The 25,578-nt window shown below is 41.2% G+C and overlaps 1 protein-coding gene across 3 annotated transcripts in view; it reads left to right on the forward strand.

Moving 5' to 3' along the window:
* Window positions 1–25,578, forward strand: part of LOC308199414 (BEN domain-containing protein 5) — a 923,492-nt gene that overhangs the window by 816,674 nt on the left and 81,240 nt on the right. For all 3 annotated transcript variants that reach the window (XM_080603543.1, XM_080603541.1, XM_080603542.1), the window contains 2 exons: window positions 3,200–3,352; window positions 18,693–18,855. In XM_080603543.1, the coding sequence (XP_080459669.1) occupies window positions 3,200–3,352; window positions 18,693–18,855 (316 nt within the window). The remainder of the gene's footprint in view (window positions 1–3,199; window positions 3,353–18,692; window positions 18,856–25,578) is intronic.

The following is a 25,578-nucleotide window of genomic DNA, read 5'->3' on the forward strand; positions in this document are numbered from 1 at the left end:
TCTGATGTAGCAGTGGGTGAAAGCTTCTACATGTAAAGTACTTATGAATATGCATATCTCTAAAGAGAGAGAAGAAATACCATTATCTTTCGGGAGAATATTTTGGTTCTTTTGTGAAACACGTCTGCAAACAAATCACCTACTACTCAGGGGCATGAGTTGGCAAACTTTGTGTTAACATCCAAGTGACTGGGCTGTTATTGTCCGTTTTAAGGTCAGAATATCTTTGTGTCTGTGAATAAAGAGAATTTTTCCATTAGGAACTCATGTGTTATATTAACAATGCACTGAGTTATTCTGTTCTGTAATGGAGAATGCTCAAGATGTTTCCCTTTGATAAAATAATGAATGTGATCAGAAGAAAAGAAATGTGAAACACTGAAATACTGATCTGCTCACATACTGCAGTGTCTGGGAGTAGTGCATCCAACTGGCAATTACTCTAGTGTTGTTTAACGACTTACTGAATAGGATGGACAATTGCAAATTGGGACTATATTTAGTGGGCAGGAATATGTGAAATTGAGATTTTATATGTTCCGTAGCCAGTTAAGGAACAAGGACCAGGAAAAAAAACCGGTTTGTATAGATATTGTTGGCTGAAATAGAAAATGACTTTTGAAATATGTTGGGAATGATTGGGTAAATGGTTTTAATCACTTACCTAGGTGATGAGTTATCTCTTGAATGTCATGTTTGCAAGTAAGCAATTGGGAAGTGTAATCTTTAGGCTAAGGTGACACCTGTGCAGGACACTGTTCCCTCACAAAGAATCAATTTACATCTGCAAATATTTTGGATGATAAAGAAAGACTTTCAAAGAAACTTCAGCACCCCAAGAGACTGTCTAAAATTCTCCAGAACAATTTTATCAGCAAATTTTTAGCAAGAATCCTTGGAAAGTTTAGAAAATATTCTCTAGTATCAGACTGGACGGCTTGGTCAAATGAAAATTAAGTTGAGGATCAGCTCACATATATTCCACAGGTGAATTTTTTGCTGGAAAGTTATTTTAATAAACTGTGCTTCTGTGTGCTTGTTTGTAGACTCTTTCCTTTGGAAACGATTTGAGAACTTTTGAGAAGTATAGTACAACACCTCAGTACAGATCATACAGTCTAAGCCACCCCCTTTAATTGTGCTGTTTAAGTCACAAATTTTGCTAGTCTATTGTTGTATGTCTTGCTGTGTTTCTCAATTACTTTATATTAGTAAATATGTTACTATAAAGAACTTTATGTAGTTGTTCTAAAATAAACATACCTTAGGTCACTGACTTCTATGTGAAGGACATTCACGTTTTAGAAATATCCATTGCAACTAGGTTATCTCCTCACTTCAACATCAAATCACTGTTTTAAGGCTTTACAATATGTTTGGTTTTATGATGATAAAGAGGTGTACATCTGATCTCAAATTTTGTTTCTGATGGGAAATTATTTTATGGAAAAAAAAGTATTATTCGATCTTGGTTTGAATTTGTGTGTGCTTGGAGAGGAAGAAAATCATATGTGGTGTTTCATCCTGTTGATGCTAATCTTTCTCTAAATAGCAAATGCGTGCTTTATTGCACTGTTGGTCCTCTATAGCACAGCAAAATGTTTTTGCAGTAGCAGACAATTTATTGTTTTAGAGTCAAATACAATCAAATGTTCCTTTTCCCTTGAAGCATGGTCAGATATTGATATTGCATTAGCTAGCATCTTAACATAGGAGAGGCTTAATAAGATACAGTATTACTCTCTCTAGGCTGTTTAATTAAACTGAACATTCACTATGTATTGTACATTGCTTTTCTGCCAAGGGAAAGTAAATCTGTATCATATTAGTATCACATACCAAATGATGTTCTCCGCCTGTTAGAGACTCTCTAGAAGAGCTGACACTGCTGTCGTACGAACTGCTTTTGTAATACATTAGACTGCCTTATAGCTCAGTATTCTCCAGTAGGCTTAGCAAGCTTTGGGTGCAGACCAGGTACAGCTGGAGAGTTACTTACTGCGTTTTACTGGCAAGGGATGTTTATTTGCCACTGAGGGGTACAGGGCAACCTGGTTAAACATTGTAATCCCCTGTCCTGTTAACAGAGCTCTGGTCCACCATTGGGATCTGCTTTCTTGGGGGCAGTTCTTACCAGCCGGGGTGTCCAGGTGGTGGGGTAGGTTTGTTGTTATTTAGTCACAGAGCACTGGTTGTTCAGGACCAGAAGTTACAAGTGTTTGGGAAACTCTGGGTAATTGGCTAATTGGTACTGGTAATTGGGTAATTGGTACTAGCTGCTGCTCCAGTAGCACTTTCTAGTACTGGATGTTGCATTCTTACTGCTGTCAGTGACGCTGAACGTGGTGGTCAAGGTGAACATTTGATCTTTGCCGTTGCTGGCAGTGGAATGTCACTTATAACTTATGTGAGGACAAAAATGTCTCTCTGGACAGGACATTTGAGCAGTGGTTTCTTACAGAGTCGCCTGTCATTGAATTAATTGCAAGTCCCAGAAGGGTATGGGAAGAGCAGGCACTTCTGTGTTAGGGAGGCTGGTGTTCTCTTCTGAAGCCAGAGTAGATGCAGAATCATATGGGAAGCTACAAGGATGGAGGTATTCAAGGCACTTGCTTTGGGGATTTTTTTTTCTGTTGGATTACTACAAAGCAGAGTTAGACAAATTTCCAGGCGGATTAGGTAGGATTAGAAATTTGTGGTATTTTTCTTTATAAACTGAAATAAACTGCATTAGAAATACTGAAGAAAGTCTTATTTACGCAGTTTTGAGCCTGTCTTTGCTGGCCGAAAGGGTACATCTGCATATTGTACTGCAGAGCCATTCAGAGATGCCTGTACAGTCATGCTCTGGAACTGGAAGGTACATGTTTTTATCAATGGCATGGAGCTCTGTGGCAAAGAGGACAATAATGCCTTGGCTCTTATTTGCACAGTGTCCCGTGCTGCATAAATGTTCCAGCCTGCTGAGAACAGCTAGAGGAATGTCTGTCATGGTCTTGTGCTGCATCTTGCACACAACCCCAAGAAGACATGAATGATTGAATGCATCAAAACAGTGTCTTTGGCGTGGCTCTCTGACACTGGCACCATGGGTGGATTTGAGGAGGGCAGTACTCGATTTACAGAAGGCTTCGCCTATATAACACAGTTATGATTTATCTCATGCTGTGTTTTTTTGTTTTGTTCTTCCCCTCTACAGAAGATTAACCTGGAGTTCTATATTGACATCCATGCCCACTCCACCATGATGAATGGCTTCATGTATGGGAACATCTTTGAAGACGAGGAAAGATTTCAGCGACAGGCTGTTTTACCCAAGCTACTCTGTCAAAATGCTGAAGATTTCTCTTATGTAAGCAATGTTTCTCTTAATTCATTTGTGTGTGTGTGTGTGTGTAATTTACTTTTAATGATAAACCTCTATCTTAATTGAATTGTGTGAATTTTATTTTAATGTGAATAGAGCTCTACTTAAAATTTTTGTCATGATTAGTCACCATCTTTCCTCTTACACTCACCCTTCTCCTAAAGTGATAAGTTTTGATCTTGTGTATGGTTATTAGACACACGAACAGAAGCATGTTCTTCATCTTCTGTATTATAACCTTTAGTTCTGATTTATTAATGCTATTAGTTTTATCAGAAGATGTTTTGTCTTTTGATCAACTGGATTGGGTTTATTGTTTTTATTATAATACATTAGCAAACTTCGACTCGTATACTTTAAATAATGGTATAACATCAAATGACCATCCCGCCTGCCTCCAAGTGCTTGTTCACCTCTCCTGGCCCATGTTACACACCTATGGGGCTGCCAGCTCAGCTGCATCCAAATAGCTCTCCCTTGCTCTGTTTCAATCTACGCACTCCACGTTTACTTCAGTGGACAGTCTTTTAAGTAAGAGTTGTTTGGTGCTCTGTTTTGCTTTCATTAGGATAAGGAGTGTTTGTGAACGCATCTCAGCCAAGGTAGTGGGAACTTTCAGACATGAGGCAGTGGATGGCATTTGACAGCCATATAGTGGGAACAAGCACCGTTAAAAATCAGTTTGGAATCCTGCACCAAGCAGAGTGCAAGAACCTACTGTCTGGGTCCTGTTCTTATGTCTGTCATGTTTCTAACCCCCTTTGTTACCCACGACACATTGTTCCCATCTCTGCTGTCCCATTGTTGCTTATACTTCATCTTCCTGGCACAGAGAGATAAGCACAGGTCTCCTACAGCTGGGTCATGATGCCTGCCTCCTCTGTAGCGCCATCCCAACCAGCCTGTGGCAAAGGTGGTAGACGGAGGAGGAGAGGAACCCTTCTGTGTTCCATGTGTTTAGCTCTAGAGAAACAAAATCTGACATCAGACAAAAAAGCAGACAAGTCTGCACAGCATAATTGGAAAAAAAAGGCCATTTTCATCATGGCAGGAATGCTAGCCTGAAGCTTTCTCATCAAGAAGCAGTAGAGAAATCTTTTGTCTTGTGTTTGTGCATATTGCACTGCGGAGCTTAAGAATAGAAAGTGGATATTGAAATAGAGCTGTGCCACTGTTTTCTTGACAGATTTGTTCCAGCAAAAGGGAGGAGGAATCAAAACTCCTGATTCCTCTCTGTTCCTCTAGTCTATGGTAGTTTATTTAATGAAAGAGTGGGAGAAAGTTTGGATTGGTTGCTGGCACTTCAAAAGCTAGGCAGAAGATTTACTTCTTTACTTCTTGTCTTTTCTGTTCCAAGGAGGGAGTTTCTTGTAGACTGAATGTTTCCCTCTTCTTCTCAGGATGTACCCACAATGGCAGCTGGCTGGATAATACCTGGTGGGGTGCTGTTGCTTCCTCTGTTGCCTCATAGCATTGTTTAGCATTGTCTGTTTTAGGGGGATTCTGGGAACTGCTGCAATTTGAAGTTTTCTGGAGCCAGCTGTCCAGAGCACAGAAGGCTGAATTGATACTAAATAAGAAGAAAAAGCAGATGCAGCTGTTCCCAGCTGTTTGGAGCCTGGAGAAGCAGGGGTAGGGTTCAAGAGCCTGTTTTTGTCAGAGAAGATCTCAGTGATGGAGTTTTTTATCTGCACCTGTTTGTTTCAAAAAAGTGGAGTTGTTATGGGGGTGCTCACAGATCATACCTATGAATACCTGCAGTTGAGAGGAATTTCCAAATTTTGTACTCGCTTGTGGGATTTCTCTCTGTTACTGTGGAAGATTGTGTTCCTGTAAGTGCAAGTCCCAGCTGGCAAAGGGAAAATCTTTGAGAAAATGACGCAGGAAATAGAAGCCAATAGGTAAATAAACAGAGCGGTCTCTCCCCTTTGACTCTCAATCTCCTTTCTGTAGAAACCTGCAGTCGGCCATACACGTTGCCATCCAGCGCATCATAGTTTGACCCAGGTGCTGCTTGCACTCAGTGCACTGGGCTTTCAACCTATATTCTGCTGATCTCTTGAGACCAGAAATTTTTCCCCTGCCCTCCATCCAAGCCATTCTTGTCAGGGCAGCTGAGGGTGTAGAGATGTTGGAGGAGGAGACAGCCACAGTGTCCCATGTCTGTGAAGCAAGAGGAGTGAATGTTACTGCTGGGTCTGAGTGGGAAAGTTTCTGTTCCCTTGTTTTCAGCTCCAGCCGTGTGGGTTATGTGACTCGTTAGAAATATCAGGGGTGAATTTTGCTGCTTGAAAGAGAGGAAAAGAATCCAGAGCTTCCTGCATTTTCTAAAAGGGTGGTAAGAAAATTGTTGAAGATTAAAAATAGTGTATGTAAATATGCCCTATTGACTGCTCGAAGGGAAGGGGGGAAGTGCATCGTTAACATTACCAGGCTGGTGTTTGAAAGTGTGGGAATGGACCACTGTTGTTACTAATTAATTTTCCAAAGCTTCAGGAGGTCTCATTTACATTGTATGCTGCTGCGGCCATTTGTTGGGATTATAATACTTCAACAGCAGCACTTCAAGTGAAAACTGGCGGCTGCATGAAGTGTTGTCCATAATTGACTAGCTCCATGTCTTCACACAGCACAGAGACAATGTTCCATTATGTTATCCATTGACAGTATCATTGAAAAGATTACTCTCCTTAAAGCATCTGTCAACCTTGATTGATTTACAAGGGACAAAGAACTGAAAAGGTTTGAAGTGCGGGTACAATTTTTGCCACCGTTTAGCATACATAATGGTTCTCCTTTGATGTCAAAAGCTCATCTTCTATTAATAATGCAGAGGGCTTTTGAATGCAGGCTACTTGTATGGAGTTCCACACTAATAACCTACTTGCTGTGAAATGGGATTCACTTTGGAGAAGCAGTCATTTGTCTGGGTTTTACATGTTCGGAATGAATCCCAACTCAAAGGGATTTCTTTCAGTGCTCTGCATGATTGCAGCTGAGCCCGGCACGGGTTAGGGAAAGCAGGCAAATCCTAGCCTGCTCCTCCAGCCGAGAATCTGGCAGAAATCACGCAGCCAGATGCAAAGGAGCATGAACAACAAGCCTAGATGATGCGATCAAATGCCTTGTGCCGTTTTGTCTGGCAACCTTCTATTAATATACTTTAGAGTGCATTTCATGCCTGGACTGCTTTCTTCACCTGTCATTTCCAATAGGCTTTTTTATTTAAATGACAGCATCTGAGGGAGGTAGATGATTAGAGTAGGGGATGTATAGGGGATTTGTGCCTGCACGGTGTTGTAGGACCAAAGGCAAGTCACCCAATGTCTCTGTACCCTGTCTGCTGAGCAGAACACTTAACCTCACAGTATGCTGGAAGGCTGACTGCAGTTCGCAGGTAAAAGTTGTGAAAGGGACCAGAAATTCTTCATTTGTGCATGGCTTCAGAAATGGAGGCCTGCCTTTGGCTTGGCTGTCAGCACGCGAACGGGAAAGGGAATGAAAGAAGAACTAGGAAGTTTTGCTCTCAAATACATGAGAGAGATTCTTGGGAAGCTGTCTGGGGGGGAAAGGACAAATTCTGTAAGGAAAACATTTCATGATTTCAAGGTTTAGGAAGGCTATTTTTACACATTGGGAAGTAAATAGAATCAGTATGAAAGCTCTAACAGTGAGAGCTGACAAGCTCTTTTGAAAGGCTGACTCACTGGGTTTTAGGGAGCAGCTGTTGACACCACGTCTGAGTGCATTACACATCAGCCATGGCTAGGAGTTGGTGCGGTGTTTGGAGGGGTGTTCTTCATTTGACCTTTCTTGTTCTGGAGAGTGGATTAGTCATAACGACCAGACACAAGCACTTGAACATTTCAAGAACCTGCTAGTCTTAGGAGTGGCTAATTTCGACCTTTGTGACAGTATGAGAAGAGACCATCTGTTCTCTCTGGTTCATTTAAAAGAAACAACCACAGCCATTCGTGGGTAGCTTTATGATTTTGTAAAGATTGCTTTTCTTTGCAGAGAGATGAAAAAGACTGGCCTTTTTAAGTACTTGGCTTAATCTCATGGGGTTTGTTGGTTTATTTTGCTTTGCTTTTGTTTGTTTTGTTGTTGTTCCTTTTGGCTCAGAACTGGTGGTATTTGGGATACCTTTGAGTTCTCATTTAATTTATTTTTTTTTGCTTTCAACCTCCCAGCAGAGCAGCTTCCATGAAATAGTGTCTGCCTTCCTTTGTGTGCTGTGGTTATCCAAAGACCATGGTAGAGGCTTGGGATCCCATTATGCTGGGCACTGAGTTAACCTTCTGAGGAAGTCCGCAACTCCCAGAGCTTTCAGCCCTTCTGGGAAAGAGAAGGGAAGGAGAGAGGGTGGAAAGGGTACTCGCTTGGGGAAATCAGAGAATAAAACCCAGGTCTCCCAAGTGCCAATCCAATGCCTTTGTCAGCAGTTCACACAGCCTTCCCTATGGTTTATGCTGTGCCGCATACTCAGCAGTGAAGTTTCTGAATAAGGACCTGCCTGCTTTCCTTTGGGAAAGGCAGATCTTTGAGAGAGTCATTGTCTTGGCAAGATGAGAAGACTCAAACATGAAATAGCCCGGCCTGTTACTTTCTGTTGTTGATCTTGATTTTTTTTGTTGTTGTTGTTGAAGTTCATTTAGACTTTTTAGCCTGGATATCTAAAATTTAACAATCAATTCAAAGGTTTGAATCTATCTGTATTTTCTATTGCTTTCCTGATTTCCACATGATCTAGGTCTTATTTCCATAGCACACCCGTGATCCATCCAAGCTTTCTTAGGGAAGTTTTGTTTCTTCCAGCAAACCTCCTCCTATTTACTGGCTGTTATCAACCTGGCTAGACAGCTCCTTCTTAGTCTTTTGATCCCTGTACTAATCCCAGTGTATTTGGGGCCATGTCTGAAGCAAGCGCTGGCACAAGTACCAGAGGGAGTAATAATAGCTGGTGAACGTTCCAGGAGCAAAACTCAATAATCTCTTCTGAAATAAAGAAGAAAAAACTTGTGTTGCATGTGGCTGGGCAGGGAAAGGGAAGCAGTGAGAAGGTTGCTCAGACCTGAGATTCATCCCAAAGTAAAATCCAGACTCAATCCAACTACCATCTCCTAAATGCTTCTCTGCTGTTTTGGCCAAAAAGACCATTGTCTCAGAAAGGCAAAAGTTGTTGCATTCAGGTGGGCTTTATTAACATCATAAAAGCTTAACAGATCTACTCAGAAATCTGTTAAAACTTGAGGACAAAAAGTGATCTTACCTCCTTTTCTGTTGTCTTATATCAGGGCATTCCCAGGAAGACAAATACAGCTATTATTTGCTTTATTGCCCCTCTGGGATGCATTTCTGCACACTGCTTCACTTCTTGGACTGTTTCTCCATTTATTTATTTATTTAAATATCTATTCTTAGAGGTTGGGTGGGGGGAGAGAGGAAACATGTCTGGTGGCACGAGGAACAGAGTGTAAAGCCCGTGCTTCTGAGTATGATAGGTTTTGGGATAGGTTTTGGTCTCACAAGAGTCATGGCTAAACCAAACTGCTCTATTACATTGTGCTGAGCCAACCCACCTCTTTTTTAACACAGAGGGTTGAATTAATTTGTATTTTAAAGCGGGGGGAGGGGGGGATAAATGGATTTTCTTTCACTACTTTCTTGCTGTGTTGTTTGTGCATATGAGTTGACAGTCTCTTTTCCATCCCCACACAGGTAGAAATTTTGAACAGGCACAGAAGAAACAACTTTTCTTAGCAATTTCATGGCATATTTTCAAAGGCCATCATTATTCTTACCTAATGTCAAGGAGCTGGGAGCAGGTGACAGCCTTCCAGATTGGCACAAATGAAAGGAGCTCCTTTACGATCAAATGCAAGCCATCTCTCTTGTAGAGTGGTGAAAATTTCACTGAGCTGGCACAGACTGTGCCACGAAGGAGAGGTAGAAAGTGGATTAAGAACTGGGAGCCTCACCGCTTCCCAGGATCTCTTTCTGGGTATTATCGCTTTAAGTGTATGATATGTTAATATATGTAGAATAGAAATCTGCTTTAGAGAACTGTTTCTGGAGCAGTGAGAGAGTCCAAGAGGAGTGGATGTACGGTACACAGCAACTCCTCATGGAGCGTTGTCTTTGCCATACAACAAACCACTTTTTCTGCAGACTGTTCAAAGCAACCGCATGCGTGATGGTTGAATTCCTTTCTGCTTCTCATTGTCCTAAGTCTCTATCATTTGTATAAACGATTATGAAAGCACTCCCAGGAGACTGCATACACGCTCATAAAACTATTGTAAAGAGAAGAATTGCAGGCTATTGCTAGAGGCTATTTTATTGTATCTTTTGAGGAAATGTCTCATTTTCTACTGACAAATAGGGAAACTGAGAACTCCAGAGATGCGAGTTATTTTCTAAACGGCATGATTATTCTGTAGAGCTTAGACTAGGAAATGCCAGCTTTGGCATCTTCAAGGAAGGATGTGCTCTGGGAAGCTGAGATTGCATTTATTTAAGGATAAATAAATAAATAACAGGAAAAGCAGATCCTTTTTTCATTATTACCCTGAAGCATGTGCGGTTCTGTTATACATCACCAGTCAAAGCTTGGGCTGGCTATTTGTAGGGAGATAGGCTCCAGACGTTCTCTGTTTTGTGGGTGATGGGTTTGGGTGTAGGTTAATGGTTGGGTAGGCGGCTACGTGTGCTTCTGATGAGAGGGAGAACCAGGCTCACTGAAGAAGAAACTGAGAGGTCCTGAGGAAGTGTGTTTTGGAAAGACTACGTTGAGTGTGTATATGTGGATGTGTTTGGGTTGGCAGATGCTGGTTGTAAGAGGAACTCCAACCTAGGCTTGCTTAAAGGATGGGGTGAAACCTGCCTCCTTCTCTTGCCTTTTCTGAGTAGGTGGTGATGGGCTGCTCAGCTCAGTAAGGGTGTGCTCGACTGACCTTGTGAAGGCCTCAGGTAAGGCCGCTGCCACTCTGCTTAGCTTGGCTGCAGAGTATTGTTTAAGAAGCTCTCTTAGAAGAGCCACTGCTTTGATTTGGATTTGGGTTGTGTTAGCTGTTGGGGTGAAGGCAGTGAACTCGATAAGCAATGTTGGTGCTGTAGCACTCAGGGAAGTGGAAGCTAACAGTACGTTTCAGTGTACAAGAATGAATTCTGGGGAATGTGAAATCCCGACACCAATGCTGCCAGTGTAACTGGTCCAGGGTGCCGAGACGGGCAGCGGAGACCTCCAGCAGTCCTGGAGCCAAACGGCAGGGCACTGTACAGAGCCAAGCACAGATAATGAGCGGTGAGAATAAAAGTGCAGCTCATGGTTCTCACAAGTGAACTGCCAAAATCCTGAAGCACGAAACCCAGTTGGTTTTCTAACCACTGAGTTTCTGAAAGAAAAGCTAATTTGGTTGTTTTGGTTTTGAGGCATAAACTGAGAGCTTCTAAAACTCCCTCCTTCCAGCCCCTCTCTTAATGGCCATGCAAATATGTGTTTTTGTCAGCAAACTTAAGCAGGCATGACTGAAAGTCACTTGGGAGGGATGGGGAGGGGGAGAAAGATACGGTATTCCTTTACTACACATTAAAGGAATAATGGAGCCCCTCAGGGAGCAGATGTGTGTGTGTGTGGTGACAAAGTACTTTTTAAACTATTATTCCTCTGAGGAGAACTTCAGTTCGAAACCTGACAGTGCAGTGCTAGGCAGGTCGTCTTCATGGTATTCCTACAGCGTGATGCTGCCTTTAAGGAAAAGGTGATTGCTGTTTACTTTCCACCAAGTAGGAGGAGGAAGGAAAAATGAGCTAGGTAGTAGAATTGGTGGAAATGTCTTAGGATTTGAGAATATTTGGTTTTAAGGTTTCATTTTCAGGCTTTTCTCTTTTACATTCTTAGGACTAGTCAGATCTCCTCTGTCTCAGACTTCTGCAAATTGAAATCTTTATTTTTTTCCCTTAGTCCAGAGAATATTCCCTTATTAAACCCAAGGTTTGCTGCCCACCTCAGTGCTTCCTACCAGGCACAGAAGTTACGAAACAAAAAGCTGTTAACATTGGAGCTGTCAGCAAGAAGTGAGAGCACCCTGTCACAAGAATATCAACCCAATCTGTCTGTCCCTAAGGGATTTGGAAAATCTTTAAGCAATGGGATCCCTATTTGAAACAATCCTGAACTTTTCAAAACCTCCTCTACCCAAATTTCAGTAGTCATGAATGATTTTGAGATTGAATGTGTTTCCCTCCTGTGCATCAGAAATGCAGCAAAGCTGCAAGGTGAGATGAGTCAGGGAGTCATTTTGAGCTCTGTTGCCATTTCATCACATCTCTGCTCCCAGAATCCTTCTTTACCTGCTGCCTTCTTCAGATCAGCTTTCTGCTACCATCTGCCTTTGGGATTTTTTTTTCCTTTTTTTTAATCCATCTACATTTCAGATGCTGTCTGCAGCTTGTTTGTAAAATAAATTGGAAGAAGGCTGCCTGAAAGCAGCCTCCCGAATGCCATGATTTCCACGTCTCCAGACCCAGTTGGCATGGAGTTGATAGTCTATCACAAAAAAAAAACACTAACACATATGCTTTCCAGTCTATTAAGAGAGTTAATGGAGCTGGTGAGAGGTGGGTGTGAGAAGAGAGTTAAGTTGGCTTTGGAAGTGAGAAGTTTCCTCAGTGCTTCCAGAGGAGTAAGAAGATAAGTTTTGTTCATAAGATAGCATGATGAGCTAGCAGCTGTGAAGAGTGGCAGGGTCAAAGCAGCGACTGCTGGGCACACCGTGGCAGCAATTAGCTCTGTCCATATGGGGAAAGCGAGCTGCCAGTTGCACCCCTCTTATAGCACCCTGTGGAGGGGCTAACAGAAGAGTCACAATTTGTGATATCATGATTTACAACCTTCCGTGGCAAAGATTTCAAAGACGGTGCATTTCTGTGCTCTCTTTCTAGCTTCCGCAGACTTCAATAAAGCACTCTAGAAAATGGGAGTGAGTGAGTTATAGCTGGTAGCGTAAAACTCTTCATAGAGATAGATTTGACGTCACCTGGGCTCCAGTCCATTTCCCAGTGGCACATCTATTCTTCCCTGATGACAAGTGTGTCGTTCCTTTTTTCTAGAGCACTAACTACTAACTTTTTTATTATCACCTTTTTTGCTACACTGGAACAGTGAATTGAGGGCTCAGAGAGGTCAGACCTCCAGAAATAAAGCTTGCTCTTCAGCTGCGAGAGCAGCATCAGCAGAGAACTGTGGTGAGGTTGTATCTGAGTCCAGATTACACTTGGCCACTGTTGGTGCTGGTGGGTGTAGAACATGAAGCAATTTGTATGCATGCTCCCAGTTTATCCCAGTAGGTAAAGTGCTTATTGCTCAACTGCAGAATGAGCAAAAGGTGTGGAGGTTTTTTTTCATTTGTTTTGATCATTTCAATTGTGAAATAAAGCTTATTTCCCAAATGGAAATGGCATAAGGTGACCCAGCATATTTTTAATTATATGTTGTAATATGAAACCATTCTATAATTATGAATCCTCATCATTTTTATGTCACTGCTCTTCTCCAGGGAGGGTTTCTAACAAGATTCTCTGATTTTGAGAGAGTAAAATTGAATATGCTACATTCTTTTGTAAAACAGTTCCTGGACTTACCTCAGCCATCTATATAGGCATATGGGAAGGATGTCTTTATTCTGAGTATGCAGATACTCTGTTTGTAAAGACAAATGATCTTGTGGGAAACATTTGCATGCACACTAGAGCTCAGGTTTTTGAAACCATATGCAGTTTGATACTTCCTTCCATGGGCACATAAGCAATCAATAGTTTTGCAGTAGATGTGAACAGCTGGTAAAATGTATCTGTTGGATTACAGGAACCCCCTAGACCTTGTTAAATCAGAAACTCATCTTTCTCAATCTGTCATAGCCTGTGACCAGATTTCAGGCCGGCTGATGATTTCTCCCCTAATTCATTTCTGAGTTATCTGTAGCTTGCAGTTTCCTTTGTTGCTGGGTTAGAGAAACACCTAAAGATTGATCGTAAATGATGTGCAGTCTATAGCCTGGTTCCCATGCTGGGAGCCTGGTAAGGCCTGGCTTGCTTTGCGGTCATCCCTTGATCCTTTTTCTCCCTAATGTGTTTGGTAATTTCAGAAGACAAAGATTCATTCCCCAGTAGCTCTTGTATAAGGGAACAATGGTTTTTGTACCATGTCCCTTTCCCCTGCCATCAGTGAAAGGTAGAACTGATGCTTCCATCCATCACAAGCTGGACACTGAGCCTGACTGATATCTCAGCCCTTTGGGGCATCTCATCTTTTACAGAAGAGTGGACCCAGATTTACTGGATTTTGCCTCTTATTTTTCCTCTTATGTAACCTGAGGCTTTCTCATGATGTATCAGGACAAGTACACTGTGAATCCATACGCACTGAGGAGGAGATCCCACCACTGCAAGCCCCCACCAAGCAGAAACCTCTCAGCATCCAAGTCCACCAGGAAGCCTAAGGAAGGACTTGGGCAGGTTCAGTCAGGTATAGAATTGTGCTGTTTTTCTTTTTGTCTTTGGAGCCCCTCTTCTGACTTTGATACAGACAAGCAGAAGCAATCAGTAAACTGCCTGCCTTTACTTTGTGAATGTGGACTGCTCAGGGCATTCGTTCCATAGCTGCTAGCAGGACAGTGGAGCAGTGCCAAGAAACCAGGACTATCCCTCAGCCATATGGAAGCTGCCTGAGCTGTTGAACTTGTGAGCCAGGAGGCTGAATTCACTGAGGAGAGTCACTGCATGGTCAAGAGTGTCCTCGACAGCCAAGAGACAAGGCTGCCCTGGAGACAGGGGTTCTGGCACATTGAAAGGTCTGAACAAAGGCCAAGATTTTTTTTATTCTTCTTTGAGACTACTTCAAAAATAACTTGCACATCATTTTTTTTTTCCATATTTTCTTCCCACACATCTCTTTACCACAATACCTGAATAAGGTCCAATTGGTTTATGAATTTCCCTGTGCTGTCTGGAGGATCATCATCATTCCCAATGGGAAAACCAGTCATACAGAACGCGTTCAGCAGAGCATGGGGAGGAGGGATGAGATCTGGTAAGGAGGCCTGGGAAATCTGCCACAAATGCCTGAGATGTAGAGAAAGGATCAGAAAACCTTGAGGCTACCAAGTGTGTGTAGGGCTCCAGGTGTAGTTTTCTGATTTGTTTCTTCCCAGCAGAAAGTGGGGGAATCCTTCGCCTTTCCTCCTCTACTCTTTCAGCATTGGATTCTTGTTGCCTGGCACCTCCTAACCCTGAAGATAGCTAATTCGTTCACTGAATTTTCTCACACAAGCTGGGAAGCAGAGTCCTTCTGTGAGCTTTAATATATATGTGCATTTTAATAATGAATTACTGTTGATTTTGTACAAATATCTCTAATTAAGAATTTCAAAGTCTTTGATGTTTTCTTCCCCCTGCTTCCCTCCCATGCCCATCCCCATCCTCCAACCCCCTTCTCGATTTTGTACTTTTTGCTGCTGCTGCTGTTGACACTCCCATGCGATTCAGCCTTGGAGAAATAAATATTTGTTTAGCTGTTCTCCTGCTGTGCCTGCTCAGTGCATTTGCTTAATGATGACTTCAGTTCGGCTTTGCAAGGGTTTTAGGGCAAGAGATTCAGAGAAAAACAACAGACTCATTTGTGGACAACCTGACCTGTGTTCTTTCCCCCTTTTCCCCAGAGTAGAGTTTGATTAAATAAATGTGAATGCAAAAGGCTCCTTCTTTGCCATGATAATACATGGCTTTTCATAGCCTTTGTTTCAGCATTATCAGTTGCCAAGATCAGTTCTGGTGAGCAATCAATAGTCTGCGTGTTTATTTTTCTATCCTATTTTTTGTGACTTGAGACAGTGAGTAGAAGGTTGAGCTCAGGCAAGTACCTGCAGCCCTTCCTTGCCACTACTTGAATTTTCTTGAATCTGGTATTTTCTTCTTTTCATCTAAAATATAAAATCATATTCTGGCTTGTAACATTTATTCTAGAGCCAAGCCCAAGCTGCTGTTTCAAAACTTGCATGTGTTCATATTTGAATGGTTTACATTACATTTTCTCTCCCTCAACCTCCTTGAGTCAAATCAGAGATCTTTCTTCTTACTGAAGATATCAAGTTGATCTGTGCCATCAGAGTTTTTGTTGTTGTTTTGTTTTGTTTTTCCAAAATGGGGACAAAGTTAACATTCAGACTCTACATTTGTGCATCTAAGTGAAGTCCCATTACCTCCCCAGCCCTGGAAGCGCAGCACTCCCTGGCAAAGAAATGAACAGATGATTTTATTAATGGCATTGCCATCATTTGAAGGTTTTTTTTTTTTTTGTACAGGTGAAACTGGAACTATTCTTTACAAAAAAAAAAAAGGGAGAGAGAGAGAGAATAAAATAAAATTACAACATAAAATAGCATTATAAAATGCTATTTCCGATCTGTGGAAAGATCCAAATTTTGTTTTCTTTTTTGGCCATTTAAAAATCCTTCTTCGAATTATTTACTTATGCTTCACTTCTGAAATATGGCAAGTATAATTTTGCCAATAACTAGATCCAACTTCTGAGCTATTTTCTTCCAGAAAGCAAAAATCACTTCAGTGAAGTAATACATCAGATCTCTCTTCATCTATTTCCAGCTGATGAGGTTTCAGCTTATAGCAGAGATTGTTTTTATTAGGCCCTGAGTACATGACCTGGCACTTGTGCAGCTGAGTTTCATCTGACTACTATCACTCCAGTTCTCAAAGTCATCCCACTGCTTTTTTTGTATGATACTCAGAGCCTCCTCCATAATGATGATTCATTCCACATTGTGTCATCAGCAAATTTTGTTGGCATGGTCCTCCTTTACTGTGCCAAGGACTGTGATGAAAATATTATGTAAGATTTATATCAAGAATCATCTCTGAGGAATTCAACTAGTAACCTTTCTCGAGCCTGATTGAAATCATGGGAAATACAGCCGAAAAAAGGAGCTCGTGTCCAAACAGTATCCCAAAGATAGATGGACAGATACCTGACAGATACTTGTCCAATTTGTTCGTAAACGTAGTTGATGAGATTCCATAATCTTCATAGGTGTTCTACGTCAATCAGTACCTGAGTTTCCTAACTGTGGGAGCACTTCCGTCCCTAATGTCTGCCCTGAATCACTTCTCCAGCATTTCCCTGGTTTTTCCCATGCTGAGTAGAGACAAAGAATTAGCTCATTTCTCTTGTGAGTGATGCTTCTGCTCACAAACCACAGCGCCATGTTCTGACACGTGTTGTCTTCTTCTTTGAGCTGGCTTCATACACCCATATTCACCAGCTGATGCTTTTGTGCATTAAATGTTCCACCAGACATTCATTTGAACATGAAGCACGGTCCACTGAAATTAATGTGTACTTGTGTTATGAGGCAAATCCCCAAGAGTATGATCATCTTCCTTTCTGTTTCTGATCTTGACTGAAGACAGAGCTTTCCTCAGTTCCAGAGTCTCGGTAGTCTTTTGGAGACTTCTTTTGCAGGTATTCAGAAAACTTTCCCTATTCCAAACCTCCTCAAGTATTTCATTCCATAGAACAAATTAACAATTAATTTCCCCATCAGTTCTTAAGAGCGCTTTATCTCTGTCCCATAGGTATTCAGAGCATCCTCAAGGTTCCTGATATGCAACTTGAAGAAAATTATATGATAAGTATATAGCAGAATACGTTCTGTGTACTTTTTACCACAAAGCTAAATATTATGTTACCACAAAGACGACGTCACATTTAGAAAGCTCTCTATATAATGCTAATAAGAAACCCCATTCCATCTTATTCTAATAAACCTGGAAAGGCTTCCTTTTTTGTAACATGAGAGACTTGAAAACATTCCGAATGCTAATAAATCCACACGTATTTCCATTCTTTATATCTTCTGGTATACGCTATTCATCAAGAATTGTTGCTTATTTCAGTATTAATTAGGATGATTCTCTCGGTCTACAGGATTTTAACATTTTGAATGATTGCATCTCTCCTGTTCACTTATTTATCTTATTTACAAGAAGAAAAAAAAGGTCTTATTTTCCCAGGTTTTGATAAGATTTGATACATACTAACATTGTGTTAGTAAAAGAAGATGCAAGGTTCAATAGGAGGACCCCCTAGATAGCTCAGATAATTCACTGTGGGCACAATGACTGAACCATAAGCTATATCTTAAGGGTTCTTTACGTTTCTCTGGCAATGTGAAAGTCTCAGCACAGAAGATACTAAGGTTTTTTATACAATCAAACGAAGTTGGATCTACTATGCTTCCTTTTTTTCTTTTTCTTTTTTTTTTCTCTCCTCTCTCCAATGGTCATTAGCTTGTGCTAATCTGAGATTGACTCGGTCTAATAGTTATTAGGTTTTTGATAGGGTCTGGTAGCCAAAATGAAATCAGATTCCATTTTTTCTGTCTAGTCTAGTCAGTAGAAACAGGCTCTAAGACTTAAATCAACCTGATGATCTCCCCTTTATTTTCAAGATGTCATGCCTTCAAAGGAGAGCTAAAGCTCATTTATGGAAGTACTTGGAATCCTCCCCTCCACCCCTCAAATGAATAGCCATAAAGCTGTATGGTTCTTAAAGCCAGATCTCCAGTAATAGCACAAAATACCGTCTTTTGTACTGTGCTGCTAATGCTGTAAAATAGTGCGGTATATTTTTCCACCCAGAGAGCAACATCCAGTTAACATTTAAGTTAGTGAAGTGGAAATTTGTGTGACCTAATTTAAGAACTAATCAAATATCTTAGGTAAAAAAGTTTCACTGAAATGTAAATACTATAGTATTTCTACTCTGCTTAAAAAGTCCAGGATAAGGATTTGGGGGGAGTGCTTATAGTATATATGGCTTATGGTGTGTGTGTGTGTATATATATATATATATATATATATGTGCAGCAGAGAGAAGGAACTAAATATCCAAATAATGATCCATCATAACTTCTGAGATGGAGGGTCTGGAGAGTTCCCTTTTGGCTCGTGCATACAACAGGCTTTCTTTAAGTATTATCCAAAAGGGAAGGAGAAAAGCTAATGTGACTTGTGAACTGAGATTAATTTTGTGAAAGTTTGCAAGGCGTTATTTATAGCCTACGCGCCAGAATTGTATTTCCATTAATGGTCTCTCCAGGCCACCATTGAAAAATATCACAGTCTCAAATAACGTAATTGGGATTTGGCAAAGCGAATTTCTCTGTTTTCTATTTTAACAGACTCCTTCCCAACCCTTCCCTTGTTCCACTTGTGAACTCTTCATGTCTTTGTGTTCTTTCCCCTGCAGTCCAGTACATCCTTCAACCGAGATGCTGTGAAAGCAGGGACAGGCAGGCGTTTTCTTGGTGGGCTGTTAAATGATACATCCTACTGCTACACGCTGGAAGTCTCATTCTACAGCTACATCGTGGGTGGAACTACTACTGCTGTCCCGTACACAGAAGAAGCATGTATCCTTTTGAAATCCTGCCTCCTCTTGCAGCGCACGTGAACTGAGCACTTAAGGTAAATACTTCTATCTCAATAAGAGTTTGCTGAGATAGGAACACACAAGTAGAAATGTGAGTCTGCTCCTGATGCTTTAATTTCCCTCATATTGATTCTCCATACTGTGGAAATTCAAGAAGAGAAAGGCATATTAGATCAAATAAGCTATTTCCCTCTTGTAGGAGATTGTCTCACACACTTATTATAGAAACTAGTCCTGGAGAGCCTCCGATCCATTCCCTTCCACAGTCTTCCATTTCTTTCTTCATTTCTCTCCTTATTCTCTCATTATACCTGTGTTTGTGTCATTGTTTTAATAGCAAGTTGAAAGTGCATCTTTGGTGCTGAGTTAAAATATCTTCTCTGCCTTTGAACTGCAGCCAAAAGGCTCTAAAGGGTCCATTAGGTTCTGCAGCTGCCTCAGGGCCAGATCTTTAATACTGGTTGACAAAGAAATTGAAAGCAAGCTCTACAAATAAAACTGACAGAGTTGTCCGCATTTTTGAGGACTCGTGTACATGCAATGTCTCATTGCTCAAAAAACATGTATCTATCTGGCTATCTCAGTGTATCAACAATTTGTAGAATTCTGGTCTAATGATCTGTTTTTATGTTTTTCTTTTCTTTTTTTGTCATCGTACTCAATCAAATAACCTGTGCCCATACTTCAAGCTTGGGTGTGTTGTTTCATTTTGTCATTCTATCTTGGTAGCTTTGAAGTTTCCACAGGTTTAGAAATATTGCAGAGGGAGGAAGATTAGCTGTGATTGCCTATTTACCTCTCCACTGCATTTTGGAAGTAGGGGAAGGTTTACAGCTTTAGGGTAGCGAGGGGAAAATTTTCATATGACACATAATTCTTCGCTATCTGTGTATGTATGCACATGGTGGGGGAGTAAGAGTGAGAACCGGGGAGCAAGGAAAATAATTCTTAATCATTTGGGTGTTGTTTTTTTTTGTTTTGTTTTGGTTTTGGTTTAGTTTCTCTGAAAGTAAAATTTGAAATACAAGCTCCTTTATGCCCAGTAAGGTTAACTATCTCCAAGGAATAACTTTTTGCACCACACACATACGTACTGCATCTTGTCACTGAGAACAAAATTTTCATGTTGTTAGGTTAGGTTTAGGTATTTATTTTCTTATGTTGGTATTTTGGCCTTTTAAGAGCATGTGCCTTAGTTTCACTTTTAATTTTCCTCCTCACTTAGTACTCGTTGTACTGACAACTGCTTATTTATCATCCTTATTTATCAAGAGCAGTTTTAGCAGTGAGGAGTGGGAAGAGTCCCTACACAAATGAGATCATGAGTCCCTTGAATACATTTTTCTTGATGACTTGTAGGTCATGCTGGCTTAGTTTCTTTTTCCATAAAGGTTTTTTTATTGTGCTTCACATTACAGATGTTTTGGGTGTGGGGTCTAGTGTCTCTATCCATTTGCTTGGTTTGTCTTCCTCAGACAGCTCGCTCATTGTGCCCGTCAGTGGCAAGCAGGCTCCAGATCACAGATGACCTTGTTGGTGAGGTGTGGCAGACTCAGGTATTGACTTGATTTCCACAGTCCCGGATTTACCCAGCTGAGTGAAAAAGGAGAAGAGGCTGGTTTTGACCAGACTGGCAGAGAGCAAGCAAGGAAGACTGCCCATGTAGTATGCACTGCTGGCATTTTGCCTTGGGTAGGTTTTATTATTTCCTTTTCAAAAGGATTCAGGAGGGTTGCTTATGACAGCTCTTCCTCATGTGTGCAGTTTCCTAGTTAGAGAAAGAAATGGAGCTGCTTGAGGCAGTCTCTGGGCTGGTCCGCTCTAACACAGGAGCGGCTGGATTTATGCACACTGTATCCTGGCAAGGGAGAAGTTTCATCTCACAGAAGTGCCTGCGACCAAAAGTAAAACAACTGCAGAATGTTCCCATTTAGCGTGAACGGTTCTTCCAAGCTATTTGCAAGTCAGTGATTAATTACTGCTCAGATTTTTTAATGGACCTGAACCAAAGACACAGCCAGTCAGCTCACATTGGCCTCCAAGGACAGGCGTGCTTCTATTAACTATCTAGCTACATGCAGAAAGCAAGTCAAGCAAATAAATGAAGAAAATACAGTGAGCCCAAATACCGTGAACTGATCGGGGAAGTTTGCAGGAAATCTGCCTTCAAAGCCTTATTTCTTAGGACTTTTATTATTATTATTATTAATTTCTTAGGATGAACATCCCACGGTGATGCTGTTAGGTTATGGAGTTGTTTTATTATTTTGTTTTGTTTTTGAATAGAAACTGGATCAGAGTGGCTGGAACTGTTCAAAGCATATAGTGTTAGATGAAGAAGTATAAACTGAGACTCAGCTTCCAATTTAGGGAACTGACAGAATTTATGCAACCCACAGTCTTGAGCAGAGCCTACAGAGGACACCATACCCCATATTCAGAAACGAGCTATACTAGCTCATGTAGAGATCAAAACAATTGATAATCTCCAGATTCCACAAAAATATTTATTTAGCCTAACATTTTTCTAGAGTTGCCTTGTAGAAAACCCATCTGACAGGTGAGAAAACTGAACAAACTGTGAATAGTCTTCTGTTTGCACTGGTGGCATGCAATTCTACTTGTCAGCCTCTTTCATTTACAGCATTCATGGCAAATAAGATCACAGTACCACCCCCTTTCGTGCCATTGTACAAGGGTATGAATTTCTTTTTTTACTCTCTTCATGTTCCTTAGAGTTTAGGTGCTAACACCACAGTCTGTAGAAACCTTTATGTGAGACTGTATTAGGTATATTTCTACACTGCATAAGATTATGCATTTTGTTCTGACTCGCATGACTGAAACATACTTAGCAGTTGTTGAGATAAATGGATACCTTACATACGTGAAAATGGGAGATGAACTTTTAGCATAATAGTGTTACTTAAATTCTGACATTGTCAGTGTGGGCAGTAACATTTTTTCAATGAGAAAAGTAAGAAAATTAAAAATAGTAAGGGAAGGTATCATTAAAAGTGAAAATCTTTCCCCAGTTTCTCCAGATAGTATGACTGAATGTATTCTCCAAAATTAATACTTCAAAGATTGAACATTCAGAGGATTACATCTAGATTGTTCTATTAAAACAAACAAACGACAACAAAAATGCGCAGAATTTACTTTAAATGAAATCTGGGAGTGAAGGAATTTCCATCACTCTGTGCAGAGAGTGTATGTTTTGGGATCCCAGCATCCTGTGGAGTGCTGGATTTCTGTTCTCTTCCAAAAAGAGAGCTAACATGGTTGTATGAATGTCTCGGGCCTTTATTAGCATTATACAGGTGATGGTTATTACTGGAGTGCCTCTTGTGCTTTGCAGGATGGAAACACTGCATCAGGTGTAACTTCCTGAATGTCCTGTTAGACGTTCTTTAAGAGGTACGTGTGTGCCTGGTAGGTCTGTGTCTAACTGATACGTACCTGCTTTACAAGAAATATTAGGGATACATTCTACAAGCCTGGCTCTGCAGAATACCCTACGATAACATGTGCTGTAGATAACAGTGAATGGACTCTGTTTCAAAGGCATAATAAAAGGATTGTAGGCTTGTCGGAAGTAAGTGGACAGAGAAATGTTTAAAACCCTTCTCACACGTGCACACGTTTGATGGCAACTGATTAAAAGGCGGCATAGCAACAGTTTGCTCAGCATCAGGTAACGAAGCTTTAAAATGAGCTGATACGCTTCCATTAAATACTGTGTTTTACTAGGCACTGACTGGGCTTATGACACAAAGCATGTAAACTGTCCATAGCGCTCACCACCAGCAGCTCAGCTGCTGAGCTGTCTGGATACACACCAGCCTCAGAGCTGGGCAAGGAGCAAAGGGGATAAAAGAGGGGGTGGAAGGATGAAACCCCAGCTGCAGGACTCGGTGCTGCTCTGATAGCACACCCAAAATTGCTTTTCACTGTAGCCACTGAGCAGCAGCCATCACAGCCCGACCTGAGAGTGGCCAGTAAACGAACCTCACATCAACAGTTTTCAAATCTATTGGGTTCATTTTTTAGAGTGTTTGAACGGGATCCCTGCTGCACAGCAGGCAGCCCATGAGAGCATAAAGGGTTTCACTCCTCCAAAGCCTTGCCACGAGGTGGATGATAGAAATGATGGAGACAAGGCAAGAATTGGTATGATTGTAGCTGTAGGGAGAATAATCATCAATATAGGTGGGCAACAGAACTAGCAGCGTGTCCTCAGCTGTGGTGTGTGTTTTAATCTTAATGGTTTCTCCCAGGTGGGGGAGGCCCCCACCCAAAGGCAGGCCTTTAATCATCTGCGTATATGGATTTACTTGTTGAAATCACTTCTGAGTGGAGCAGAAGATGGGGTGTCTGATGGAATGATTCTCCTTTGTATGGCTAAGTGCATCAATTTACTTCTTTGATTCAAAGCCCTCAATATATAGAATGAATTTAATGATACTTCTTTTGAAAAAAAAAAAAAAAACACACTTTAGAAGTAATGGGTGAAGAACACAGAAGTAAGAGACATTCCTACTATTATCCCTAGGTAAGTCTTTTCACATCACAAACAGCTTAGAAATGAGCTTGATACTTTAACACTACAGCTGAACCAACTTGCAGAGATATGATTTGGTATTTTCCATTTCACTCTATGTGTTGAACTGGAAGCTTTGCATCCATTAAACAAGGCATGGTTGCACTGCTAAACTCTGTCGTGTTTATGGACATAAAAGATATCTTTATGTGGCTGCAGCTTGTGTACACCCTGGTACATGCAGATTGAAAGCTCAGATTGACTGGAGTGTCTTCAGGTGCCTAGCAGGTACTTGAATCTTGGACTGTTGGCACAGTTGGGACCACCAGGTTTATTCGTATTCTTAACTTTTAAGCCTGCTGCTTGACCACAGGGGATTCGAGAACTTAAATCCACTGGAGGAAGCAGTCGTTTGCTTATATCCAGACTCCTCTTTGAGTACTTGGATCTCAGTAGATGCTTGTCCTGGGGAAAAGAAATCTGTATGCAAACTGCAATTATAGTAAAAGCATCTATAACTTTTAGAGCTTCATGGATCTGCCAGTCCTCCAGGGCAATGTACTTGGCTATTTGGGGCTTTTTTACATTTCTGTTTTTAGAAACTGCCTGCCCTGATCCTCCTAGCTGTGTTAGCGGTATCCTTAAGAAAAGATCCTCACAAGCCAGATTATAGCCCTTGCAGGTTTGCTCCCACCCAATAAAGGCAACATTACTAGCAAAAGCCAATGAGGTATGAAAGGCTGTGCTCATAAAGCTGAGGGAGCTCTGCAGAGGTTACCCAGTGTGCTTTATGTTTGAACTTGAGTTAGAGCTTGTTGCCAAGATGATTTCCAAGTCAGTCAGGCATATACTCTGCAAAAGACCTCCAGAGGTCTACTTCTTCATCCTTCTTCTGTTAAGCTCCTAGAAACAGGCTCCTTTCTGTGTGCTGCAAAAAGTGGCATTAATCCTGATCCTGCAGAGATTTCCCTAAGAGTGACCTCTTTGCACATCATCTCTCCACTCTTTGGTTCTTTCTCAATACCATGTTTTGGGCTGTCTTTGAGGAAAGAAAACAAAATCCTCTTTCAAATTCCCAGTCTGTGTGAAAGAGTGTCAAGGTTTACAGCCACAATTTCAAATGCTCTTAATATTACTGGAAGCATAGAGTTAAATTATAGAGTTGTAAAGTTACTTTATAGTGATAATGCTGTCAAGCATCAATATCTCTGCCCCAGGGCACCATGGAAACTCAGTTAATGATATAAGAAGCTGATATTTTTCAGGGTTGCAGCTGTTGGCTCGTACCCAGAAAGAATCTGTTTGTTCGTATCAGATATATACAGGAGGACCTGCTCAAAGAAAATTAAGAAACAGCAAAAGTCTGTTTAATGAAGCGCAGTGGAATGAAAGTGAAAAGCAGTGTATGGTGTTCCCGTATACATACCTTGTTCCCCCACAGAGTTCAATACACTGGACAGTGCTGTAGAGATATACTTAATTTTGCTGTAAGAGAGAGAGTTGGGGGGAGGGAGTGTGTATTTGTATGTAGATTTGTTTATCTAGTTGCCTGTAGCATTGACTGCATCAATTGACTGCTGTCTGGGAGTATCAGTAAAGAAATGGAAATTAAGGCAAGTGACTAGAGTCAAGTTAGGAATATCTATAATTTTTGTAATGGATTTCTTAGCGCGTGCATCCCAAAGTGCTTTGATAGCCTCAGATGAAAGATGCTATAAAAGTGCAAAGTGCTATTATAAAGGTGAGGTTTTTTTCTTTTAAAGAAAGGGTTTATTTATTTATTTCTGAAATGCATAATATCACTCTTGGAAGGTATCTTCAAAGCATTTCCTGGGGATTTAACTATATGATTCCCATTACCTTTTGGCTGGGAGCCAGGTATCAAACACCATGCACGTGAGTGGGGAAATGGTCTTTCAGTTAACTGCTGCATTCAGAGTGGTCTTGAGTAACTGGGTCATTTCTCTGCGTGCCCAGGTGCTTTGCACACCTCCTGTTCTGTGAGCGTTCACATGGTTTTCTGTGGGGAAGGAGGTCGAGCAGGTCAGACTCACAGGCTTGTTTTATATCCAAGTGAAAGGGAGTGTGCAAACTGAGGACCTAGTCTGGATGAAGCATCAGATGTGCTGTGAGCCCACCTGTCCTATCAGGCACAAGTCA

This window comes from Anser brachyrhynchus (assembly GCF_964034855.1).
Source record: "Anser brachyrhynchus genome assembly, chromosome: 8".
In the NCBI taxonomy this organism is placed as follows: Eukaryota; Metazoa; Chordata; class Aves; order Anseriformes; family Anatidae; genus Anser; species Anser brachyrhynchus.